Source organism: Parus major, chromosome 3 (genome assembly GCF_001522545.3).
Source record: "Parus major isolate Abel chromosome 3, Parus_major1.1, whole genome shotgun sequence".
Taxonomy (NCBI): Eukaryota; Metazoa; Chordata; class Aves; order Passeriformes; family Paridae; genus Parus; species Parus major.
In genome coordinates, this window is record NC_031770.1 from 68,083,788 (window position 1) to 68,095,792 (window position 12,005).

The following is a 12,005-nucleotide window of genomic DNA, read 5'->3' on the forward strand; positions in this document are numbered from 1 at the left end:
AAAAAAAAAAAAAAAAAAAAAAAAAAAAAGCAAGCAGCTAGGAAGGAACTGATTAGTCACAGAACTGTCAAACTAGTGCCTGTATTATCCAACAGCTTTGCATGTGTGAACAGCAAAAGGAAATGAATACCTCAAGATACGGGACTGATTATTTCAAAAAGAAATTCTCAAATCCTAAAGAAATCTCAGAAGTATTAAGTTCAAGATCTTAGTACCTACAACTTTGCACAAAACATTTCAGATAGGAGTGATCTGTTTTCTCTGGAGGTTAAATGCTAAAAACTGGAAGCCATTTCAAATATTTTGTATTACTTTTTCTTGGACAGACTCTCCCTTTTCTGTCATCATTGTATTCATACTGTGTGTATCAAATATTGCCAAAAACACAGACAAACAGAAAGCCAGAATAATGCTACACTAAGCTAGTTATTTCAAACATGGGCCAAGTATCATATAATATTATGGATATCCACGTTCAAAGCATTCAAAACCAACACACACCAATTTTTAATAGAGCAAACAGTTCTTTACGAGTTAATTTAAGGACTAATACACCCTTGGGGAAAAGGGAGAGAGCAGAGACCACTAACAGAATGCAGTGAGCTTCAGGCTGATAGGGCTGTCTCATGTTTTCAGTGGAGAAGAGGAAATCAATGAAGTGTTTCAGACATTCAGTTAGAACAGGGTTTTAAAGCTTTTCCTGAGTTACCTAGAACTCAGTACACTCCAGTGGCCTATGTGCCATGTGCACTTTTAAAAATGAACTCTCAGTTTGCTCACAATATACTTTGAGGTAAAATTCAAAATTTTAAACTTACCATTCCCAAACTCTTAAACTCTTGTCATCAGATGTGCTCACAAACCTTCTATTTTCATCCACAAACACAATGGTGTTGACAGCTCCCAAATGCCTATCGTATTCCTGTACAATCTCACCACTTCGAATATCCCACTACAATTAAAAGAGTCAGAATAAGAACCTGTTTTTTACTAAATGCCAGTACTTTTAGAGAAATAAATATTGAGTAGACATACCTGTACAATTTTCTTATCTGACATCCCTGCAACAAAGAGATTTTGTTTATCTTCATCGGGATTGAATTTGACACAATAAGGAACCTTCCTGTTGGTGAATCTTGAAATACATTGCCCTGCAACAGAAAACCCATTTATAGTGTATCAGGTTGGAAGTGCTATGGCCTGATTGGTTGTTTGCAGATACTGATCAAAAGCACTTTACTAAGAGCAGACAACACTTCTTTTAAAGTCCTTGAGAGAATTAGTGGGCAGAATTTGCCCTGCTCTTTAATTAGTCCCTCTTTCACATTTGTGTGCATGCACCTGCATAAATATGCACACACACAAACTGTTCTGTAAGTTTGCTACAGCTTCCCAAACAATGCAACTGCTCAGTCCTCTGTATGCCACCAGGACATAACAAGAACAGTAAGGACAATAACATAAGGACAGGTTCAGGATATCACAAGCTGACCACTGTCTTTGCAAAACATCACCTCCTTAGGATCAGATATCTTCTCAACAGGAGATACAAACTTGGGCAAGAACTCAAGATTAACCTTAGAGAAGGGTAACAGTAATCCAACTGCAAAATAAAGTCCTGACCTCCTTTCTTAGCTTCAGCCACAAATACCTTGATTACTTGTTATCCGTAACTTACAGGAGCCGTGTTAATCTAAAAACTCTGTCTGATAACTGAGTTCAGACTCAAGTTCAGACTCAACACTGGAGAATTAGACTTACACCTTTCTGGCTATCACCTGTATAAGATTAGTGGCACTGGTAACCCAGAAAGCTAACAACTTTTTCAAACACGGGAACTTCCTGTCTTAGGAAGAGACCCAGGTTTAAAAGGATACTGACAAAATCAATCCTGTATTTTTTCTTTAACTCAACAAACTATTTGTAGCAGAATGTTACAGAGCACCTCCAGGCATGAAAGCATCAGACCTACCCTTCAACACTCTATAACAGCAGCTCAGTTATCACCACCTTTTCTTATTTGGAGTGCTCTTTGGGTTAAGCAAAAGACAAGTGAGATAATTTTTCTAAATTAAGCATATTTAGGTGTAAAGAGTAATTTTATGCCTGTAAATGTAAACATGCAATTAAATGATTTAGCAAGATGACTTTTTGCTGAAACACATTTTAGCATTACAAATAACTATCAAACTTTTCAAATGAAAAGGTATATGAAAATACAGGTAGTGTCAATTGCACTATTACAGATAACAACAAAACACATGGGAAAAAAGACTAATTATCCTGGAATGAAAGCCTAAACAGTGAACTACAGGACAATATGAAGGATAACTGGAAACAATCTGAATGCAAAGATATATTTATAGCCACTATTAATTAAAAGTAGTGCCAAATAACAGCACCTACAAATACAAGCCTACCTGTTTCAGTGTCCCAGAGTTTTAGATAGCGGTCATATGCAGCACTAAGGAACTGAGTGCCTGCATTGTTAAAACAGATGTCTCGAACAGCTTTACTGTGTCCTACAAAATAGAAAAAATGCAATGATAAACTTTCATCCATTCATACTTAGAGCTAATGTATTGGATTTTTTTAAAAAAAACCCAACCCATATTACTCAAGTTAAATGCTCTAACAATGCAAAGAGAAGAAGAAATCACTTATTGAAGTTCTTCATGAGAACTAGTAAAGAATAATTCAAGTGAGAAAGAAAAAGTAACTCCTAAAGAATGATGAGAATAAAACCCCGTATCACCTTCACACCTCTAAGACACTAGAGAGAGAAACAAAAGCATTGCAAGAACCAACTTGATAAACAAGTATAAACTTGTATAAATTGATACATAAGCAGAACTTCAGAAGAAATTTAAAACACTCTAATACATGGCAACACCTAATGAAAAAGAGGAGAGACAAACACTATATGAGACACATTTAATGGAGAAACATTTATAATTAGAAAACAGGTACAAAATATGGGAAATGTTAGATCAGAAAACTAAGAATGCTTTTGTCTGATGTTAACCTTGCTACCCCTCAGCCTCAATACTTTTATCTAACCACCACATCAGACTTGCAGTTCTTTTTAGTTTAAATACTAGCACAGTAATTGATATATAGCAATATGGTAGGCAAATCTGGTTGATAATAAGAACCTTCTGAGAGAAACAGTCACACTGTTCAGAAAGAGTAGTCTATTGAGAGAGAACCTTTTTTGAGCCATCATCTTTGCCACACTGCTGTCATCAGAAATAATAGGTGAAAAAAGATTTCTTTCTTGTTACTCAACATATATTCACTCAGCATTCTAGAAATGTTCCTATTTCAATAGGAGAATCAGCTACTTTTGTTCTGCATTCAAGGCTGCTAAGAAGTTTGTATTTCTCTCCCTCTCAGCTATCTGCTTTAACAAGCACCTGTTACATGAACAAAGGCCGCACCTAAAAAAGATTTCCCATGCTTTTGCACCAAAAACTCAGCACAGATGGAATGACCTATTTAAAGAGGGATCATCAGAGCATGAGATGCCCTCACTGGTGAAATACAGAGGGTTGCTGTTCTCAACATGAAGATGTGGCAATTTCATGTAAAAATTTTGCCTTCAGAAAGGAGTCTTGAATAAAGTATTGATGACTGTAGTACACTATTGTTTTAAGGGTTGTAAGGCTTTACACATTAACATTAAATTGCCTGGAATGGTGACAAAGTTCTTAATGAAATGTACGTCTTTTTCAGTTCTTATTGCCAATATCATTCTGAACAAACATTGCCTTGGATGCACACAAGTCCTCTCTATGACAAATTAATAAGCTAACCTAAATCATATTCTTCCAGGAAGTTGTTCTAGACATAAATGAGTTTAAAAAAAAGATTATTACCAATAAATGTTCGTAGACATCTTCGATCACCATATACTTCCCATAGCTAGGAAAAAAAAGATGGGGGAACATATGTAAATTGTTAAACAGTAATGATGCTGAAATTAACTGTAAACATACATGGCAACATCTCTTAAGAAACTAATTACAAACATATACTATGCACTGATTAATCACAATCTATCCAGAAATTTACTAGAATGTTGTAACCTTCCTGTTAGCAAAATCCCCTTAGAATAACTAAAACTCTCATACCATACTCCAATTTTAACAACTTAAGGTTTTGCCACTCAAAAGAAAACCCCAAAGCATCAGCTTTCTGTTGATATATGCTGGACAGAAGTGAGATTAGTTCACACCACAAATGCTTCAGCAAAAGCAGAGACCTGTTGTTAGCTGTAAAACTAGGCTTCACAGAAAATGACTTAATATAACAACAAAGGCAATAACGTGAGAAACTTGTGACCTTCCAAATACTATTAAAAAACAACTAACACTGTTCTAACACCTTCAGTCTTGTGTACTATTTCTATCTTTGTTCCAATGAATTTGTAATTTAAAAATTAAGTGAGAAAAATAAAAGCAACACAGACAAAAGGTATTTGGTAGAAGTACCAAATGTTTATGTATCCTAAAATGCACTGTCTGTATTCCAGGATGGTATAAAATGTATACATGAAAACAGAAAAATAACTCACCTTAATTTTGCAATCCATAGAGCAAGACAATAGTATATGCCCAGACAGAGGAAACAATCTGACTGCACTAACACCCTGTAAATAAGAATATAAGTTAACAGTAAGTGGATCATCTAGATGTTTTCTCAGTTTGTTTACTCTCTTTTCCAGGCAAAAAGCTAAAGCTTATCTTCATAAAATATACAGATACTCTTTTAGAAACAGTGATGTATTTTGAACAATTGTTATTGGAAAAAAAAATATTCACTTTAAATGGCTGTATATATAACCTCCTTTAAGATCCACACCATTACTATGGTAAACACAGCAAATAAATACAAACTGGAGGTTGGGGAACCATTTCTGCATAACAAGCCTTTTCAGGTGGGGCAGGTATGGAATTTTAAAAAAAAAAAAAAAGTTTTGGACAACTCAATTTCTTACATATACTACCACTGCCTTCTACCCACTGAGCTCAGATTTCCTGAGCACAGCATCTTCACAGTTTTCTGTATCCCAGGTACTCCTTTCTGGGAAGTCCAAAGAACCCCCAAGTACTCGTATTTTTAACATCCCTCTTTTCCATTTCATGTTGATTACTCTATTCATATGCCATCCAGTTCCTTCCTCCCACCCCTGGTTGCAGCTGGGTACTTTATCCTCCCTATTATTGTCTACTTATATCCCCCAGCTTTTCTAAATTTGTCAACCCATTTTTCTTTTGCCTCTCCCATCAATATCATTATTCACCTTGTTTGAAGGAAAAAGCCATTTTACACATTAGTCTGTTTTAGGATAATAGACAGAGGAGGGACTAGAGCTTAGGGGAGGAGATTCATTCTGGAAAGACCTGATAGCTGCAGCTATAAGCTCCTTGATGCAGCAATCATTTAAGAAGAGCACAGAGATGCAACTCAACTAAAAGAGAGGGTAAAAGCTAAAAACATTCCCTGTGTCCTCTTCTCTTCCATCTTCCAAATATTATTAAGGTGATGTCCATTGCAGTGCAGCATATTCCCCCTCAAGCAATACTTAAAATTAGTGACAAAAGAAGCAGCAAATTGAGTATGTGCTATACAACCCTGAGCAGTGAAACACTTTTTTAATACCAGCAGTGTATATATTGTTTTGGAATCTGACAAGAAGGAACTGTGGATGTTAAGCAGCATCAAAGAAAATCAAGACACACCTCTCAAAGGTATTAACTATATTTGGGAAACCTGTAACACTAATGCACCATGATCGCAAAACCTATGTAACTTAACCTAAGTTTGATATGAAATAGCCCTTAAGTACTCTTAATACAAAAAAACCTCAAACATTCTTAGTCACTATGTTAACACAAAAGTATATGCAGCTAGACAACTGCAACTGAGCAGGCAAACACCTTATGTGAGCAAGTAATGCAACCAATTACATGCAGTGTAGAGTAAAGAGGAAAATACTCTTTCCTTCTACTGATTCTTCAGTTTTATAGAAATTACTAGCTGCAGACAGAAAATTAAATGGGTTGTTATGCTGTATGCTCACAAACATTCCTACCTTTGTATGCCCAGACCACACATGGATTTGCTTCTTTGGAAGATAGCACTTCTCAGGTGGTACTGTAGAACGGAGATTAACTCCAACATCTTGAGGGACATGAAGGTAAGATCTCCCCTGATAATCATACATTTCTTTAACTGAAAAGGCAAACACAGAATTCTCAGAATCCATATTTCAAGAGGTTAGAATCTTTGGAAAGGCTCAACAACTCACACAATTATGGTTTTCTCAACACAGCTGCTCTGCTGTAGAGGGAGAGGTGAGAGAAGCAGTATAAGAAAAACCAGCTTCTCCATACAGATGTGGAATCTTATTTGACACCAGTTAAACTCTAAGTCATTTCAGCAAAGTCTAATTGGAATCTTACAATCCAAACATTAAGACAATCTTTCTCCTATCCATTTTACTCATCAGCAAACAGCAAGAGAGTTCTCCTGACCAAAAAGACTTTGCTTACACTAATGCTACATAGATTAAACTGTGAAACTCTAAACCTGACATTTGCTTGCAACTCACATTCTGGCCAGCTCTGTGCTGTGTCAGTCATGTCAACAGAATTACAAATCAAGGAAAAAAAGATTCATTTGGCCAGCATGAACCAGTATCAGTCAGCAGCAGCCAACAGCTGCTCTTTAACTAGATTTAAGAAGCGATTGGACAGCCAGAAACACAGGGATGCATTGTGCATGAAAATGGATTATTTCAGAATAGACATATGTTGGGTAGCCATGACAATAAACTGTGGACTGATTAAATTAATTTCTCAATTTCTGGAATGCTGTTATGGCAGTTTTGGTTGTACTCTTGCACAGCATCCATGCTTAGACACATCTTCAAAATGGAGTATTTCTGGAATGTTTGCATGAGAGAAGATCATAGCTTATATGGCAAGGTCTTTTCACTGTGAAATTTCAGGTAGAGAGCATGAAAACTTGGATACAAAATAATTAGTCCATAGGAGGCTCAGTGGCTAAAATTTCACGTTTGTTATGCTCACTGCTGTTCAATAAATGCCATCACGATCTACTACACATAAACAGAAAAATGTTCTAATGCCAGCAACGCTTATCTCACAGCCACTTCTTCCTCAACACACATTAGAAAGGACGCTCACAGCTCATGTGTGTGAGCCTGGCTGTAAAAGCTGGTACACAAAGAGAGACCCTGTCTACCAAACTATCTGCACCAAGCAGTGTAACACAGGGCTGTTTTGTATGCAGACAGCCAAAGTAACAGTTTCAAAAAATTACTGAATTTTACTTAATTATCAAACCATTTTCTTTGAAGGTACAACATACTACAGGCTTCCGTAGAGTAATTAATTCATACGCAATTATTCATGGTATAAGGGCAAGAACATCTACATTAAAAATTGAGGAAGTGTAAAGACCAAGTAATTTTCTAAATTGTTCATGAACCATAACTCAGAGCCCTACCTGCTGATGAAAATACTGACACATAAAACTACAGTAATTCTGAAGCTGAAACTAAGCCAAACTCTTATATTCAGTATGTTTGCTCTGTGAAACAGAAAAGGGATACATGCATCTAGCAACATTAGAAATAAATAAATAAATCCAATACCCTGAAAAATGACATTTCCACACTGCTCTTCACAGTACAAAGTGGAACTAGTCCAAGTTTATTTATCTCTTTCCCCATTCTTTATGCTTTTGCCTGTGAGTGCTGTTATCTCCAATACAGACACATCATGGTGCTGAGGCTGTCTGCCATCCTTACTAATTAACACAGCAGGCAAGAAAACACAGTGAGCTAGAAAATGAGAACAGCCAGGAAGATGCCATTACCATGTAATATAGTCTTCTCCTCTCCAGGTTTATCATCTTCTAGTTTTCCTCTTTTCTGCCTCTTAGCTGTTATTTCATCCAACTCCTTCTGCTCTTCCTGGAAAAAATAAAACATGATCTCTTAAAAAAGCAGCATTCAGAATCACGTAACAAAATTCAGAACTGTACTATTGCTTACTCACTATTAAGAACACATCTATTTGCTAAATGAGATTAGAAATATTTCTAAGCATCAATAAAGAGAATACCCCATAAACCATAAAGACCTGAAAAGCTATGTATACTGAAAAGCAATACCATCTTTTTATTCATAGACTAAAGCTAAGCACTGACTGGACAAGAAGGATACCTGTTGGTTGGATGGTTCAGGATGTGTGTATTTGTGTGTGTGATACTGGGGATTTTCATTTGCCAGTTCTTTTAAAAAAAGTTTTACTTTCACTTTTTTTTTTCCCCAAGCTGTTTCTTTTAATCAAACTCTACACACAGCTTGAATTAACTGTATTTCCAAAAAGTGTTCCAAATAATTGAATGCAGAATATTTGGAGCTTCTTATTTGGATGTATCACCCAAAATGTTTCTATTACCCCCAAGCATAGCATGGGTCTCCTTGGACAAGCACTGGTGCAGCTGAATGTCTGTTGAAACCTACTGCCATGTACTGACAATTTATATCCATTTCATTAAAGCAGTACTTACTTCTGATGGTTTGGCTACTTCTTTTTCATCAACATACTTTGCCCATGGTCCCAGGAAACCATCAATATTAGATGCATCATTCTCCTTGAATTTCTTCCTTTTTTCAATTTTCCTCTGTCCTGTTTCAAATACTGTTAAACCTGAAGAAGGAAACAATACACTGACTAACTGCTAACACAGAATACATCAGAGGTTACACCATAGTCAGTTTAAAAGAAAAAGTCACCACTGCCGCTCCTTTCAGTAGAAAGGACAACATGGAAGAAGTATTTGAGCAAAATTGGCCAAAGCATTGCTCACTTTTCCAGCCATGAACACTACTAACTATGCACAGTAACAGTGACCACTTAAACTGTGTATCCTTGCTTGTTAGAATATTTAAACATGCATGTACCATAAGTTTTTAACAGTAAGTCTGAAGACTGTATGAATATATCAGTTTTCATGCTTTAAACAGTTTAGTTTTGTGACTAACAAAAACAGGGTAGTTTTTGAAAGCAAAAGTCTTCTTGGCTTCTGATCTCTCTGAACCATCTTGGTTTGAAAAAAAAAACAGCCCCAAAATGAAAATGAGGCAAGTGTCCCAAAATCCCAACCACAACTGTGCATTTTAATACAGAAAAAATTAATAGAATTCTAGAATGGTTTGGGTTGAAAGTGGCATTTAAAGGTCACCTACTCCAATCATCTTGCAATGAGCAGCAACATCTTTAACTAGACAAGGTTGCGCGGAGCCCTGTCCAACCTGAACTTGAACGTTTTGAGGGCTGGGGCACCCACTACCTGTCTGGGCAACTTGTTCTAGTATTCACCAACCACATGTAAAAAATTTCTTCCTTATAGCTTAGTCTGAATCCATCTTCTTTTAGCTTAAAATCATTACTCTTGCCCTATTGCTACACGCCCTCTTAAAAAGTCTGTCACTATTGACAGAGTCATCTCCCCCCAACCATTATCTTGTACTTTCATAGCAATACTAGCTTTCCACAAATATTGCACCCTCAGAATTTCATGTGTCAAAACCACTATACAATATAGATGTGGGAGGAAAAAAACCCTGTAGGAAATTATTTTAACATATTTTAAGTTTTTCAAGCTTGTATATAGGATTATATTTAATTTTTAAACAAGGTTTTTCTGCAGCAGCAGTAATACTCATCTAGTACAAAAGAGACTATAAAAGCTTTACACAAACAAAGGGAAAATAGGCAACATAAAAAGTTCAGTAGTGATCAGAAGGAACTTCACATTAATCAAGGGTTTTCTTAAAATGAAGTAAGAAATTCTGTTATGAAAAGGGTTTTTCTAAAAAATTTTAAATGGTTTAATCTTAGTAATTTCCTTCTTTGGAAGGAAAGAGTGAAATAAGCTTTCATGTATTTTGGGGAAGAGGACACAGAAATAAAGATCTTTTGTATACCCATGTGAATAGGATATTTGAAAAAGACATGCAAGTGAAAGCATAACCATGATGTTTACACAGGTACAGTTTTCCAACATGAACAAGTCCCTTTGAGCATTAAATATCTTGTATCAAAGTATTAATTACAAACCCCATGCCTCTGGTAGTCAATCCTCCCAGTGGCATGTCACGCTGTTACCATTTGGCAATCTCCCAGTGGTTTTTCTTTTCCAAATAACCCAAAGAGTTTAACTTTGCTAAGCAGAGATGACATGCAGCTCCCAACAGGAGTGCCAGAGGTTGCACACAGAGTGATCAGTTTGCTCCTGAGGAGCAGTTATGGTGATTAGCTCAACATACAGGTATCCTAATGCAGACACATGACAATGTTAGCTAAGTTGAATTTAACAGGACCAAAAAGCTTTTTCAAATTGTACAGATAAATTGTATTCATGCAATGGCAAACTGCAAATCCTCTTCTGAAATTTGTCATGACAACCTGAAACATTTGCTACTTCAAGAAAACAAAACACTCCAATATCTCTCTTCCCACTCAACATTAAAATTGCAACACACCTCTTCTTTATTTTGTTTTTGGACATGGGTAATTTTCCCATAATACCTTCCTTTGCTAATACCTATTCCATTTTTTAGCAAAGAAAAAATGAAAACAGTTAAGAGATGCAAGTAATTTATACAAGATTCTGAATTAATTACCTTGATTTTTTTCAGCTTCTTCTACAGAACCAATATATTTGGTAGCAGCTTCAGGGTTATCTACAGAGGGATCTAGTGCGTAACCTGGAACAAGAGTTAAAAAAAATACTGCTATTTCAAGCTTTTCTGTTTTGTACAACTTTTACTACTCTGTCCCTCTGCAAATTTTTTTCTGTTAACTCTGAACAAGCTGGGGATGACAAAGAGTTGAAATTTTGGAATTCAATTAACTTTTCACTTGGCCTGAGTATAAAGATTACTATGAAGTAGTACCATGAGGCCCTTGAGTACATATTGCTATCAGAATGCTTAAATTTGCACAACACAGAGAAACAAATAAATGTAATAGGCAGCAGTTAACAACATAAGATACAAAGGGTGGGTAATCACAAGAAGCCAAGTCACAGAATCTGGTGGGAAGGGACCCCAGGATGCCCCTGCTCTGAGCAAGGTCAATGCTGAATTCAGGCCATTTTGCTGCAATGCAAACATTAGATTTTGAAATGCCATAGCAACCTCTTGTAAGAACATGGCATCAGGAAAAGATTAGCTCAGATTCTTTTTCAGAAGCACAGGATGTTAAATAGATGCTGCTTTAGCACAGGGCACTGCTCCTTGGTTTGGAAAGCCAGTAAGTCATGTGGAAACCAGCCAGTGGCTGCTGCATACACAGAGCCCTCTGGTTTCAGCAGCAGCCTCCTGCTCTGCCCACTACTTCTGCTGGGTCAAAGACAGCACTCCTTATCCTTGGCAGTCCTGAGGTGGCAGCAGCTGGAAGGCAGAGGACAGAGATGGGGGAGAAAAGAAACCAAATGAAGTTTTCTAGGGCTTCGTGTGTATTCTGTCTCCCACAGCAAAAATTACTTAATCCTCCTCTTACCAGAACTGAGAAAGCCTCAACTTGAAAGAAGTTGCTTTAACTAATGTGCATGGTACCAGAAGCAGCAGTCATGGCCTTTCATTTTTCAGATAATTAAATACTCACATCTTCATTTCCTGACTACAGCTATTGAGCCTCGATAAAAACAAAACAACCCCAACCCCAACCAAATCTGCTGCATTTACTCTTATAAATAATTTATAAAATGAGCCAGCATTTCATAGCTATTCAGGATATTTACAAAAATTTTTTTCCCATTTCTCCTGAAGTGGATAGCATGATCTTATAAGACAGACTTAGTTTCCAAGGAACAGGTCAGGCACTGAACGCTTACTGACCACCATGGCTTTTTTTATTTTGGGAAAGACTGCACCCTGGTGGACATAACACCAGTTTTCA

The 12,005-nt window shown here is 36.6% G+C and overlaps 1 protein-coding gene across 1 annotated transcript in view; it reads right to left on the bottom strand.

Moving 5' to 3' along the window:
* The window catches only part of CDC40 (cell division cycle 40), a 37,775-nt gene that overhangs the window by 7,291 nt on the left and 18,479 nt on the right, over window positions 1-12,005 (bottom strand). Inside the window, exons 4-12 of the mRNA XM_015622128.3 lie at window positions 10,727-10,810; window positions 8,608-8,747; window positions 7,909-8,005; window positions 6,098-6,237; window positions 4,577-4,651; window positions 3,879-3,924; window positions 2,421-2,522; window positions 1,036-1,151; window positions 819-952 (exon numbers count right to left, since the gene is read on the bottom strand). Of these exons, the coding sequence (XP_015477614.1) occupies window positions 819-952; window positions 1,036-1,151; window positions 2,421-2,522; window positions 3,879-3,924; window positions 4,577-4,651; window positions 6,098-6,237; window positions 7,909-8,005; window positions 8,608-8,747; window positions 10,727-10,810 (934 nt within the window). The remainder of the gene's footprint in view (window positions 1-818; window positions 953-1,035; window positions 1,152-2,420; window positions 2,523-3,878; window positions 3,925-4,576; window positions 4,652-6,097; window positions 6,238-7,908; window positions 8,006-8,607; window positions 8,748-10,726; window positions 10,811-12,005) is intronic.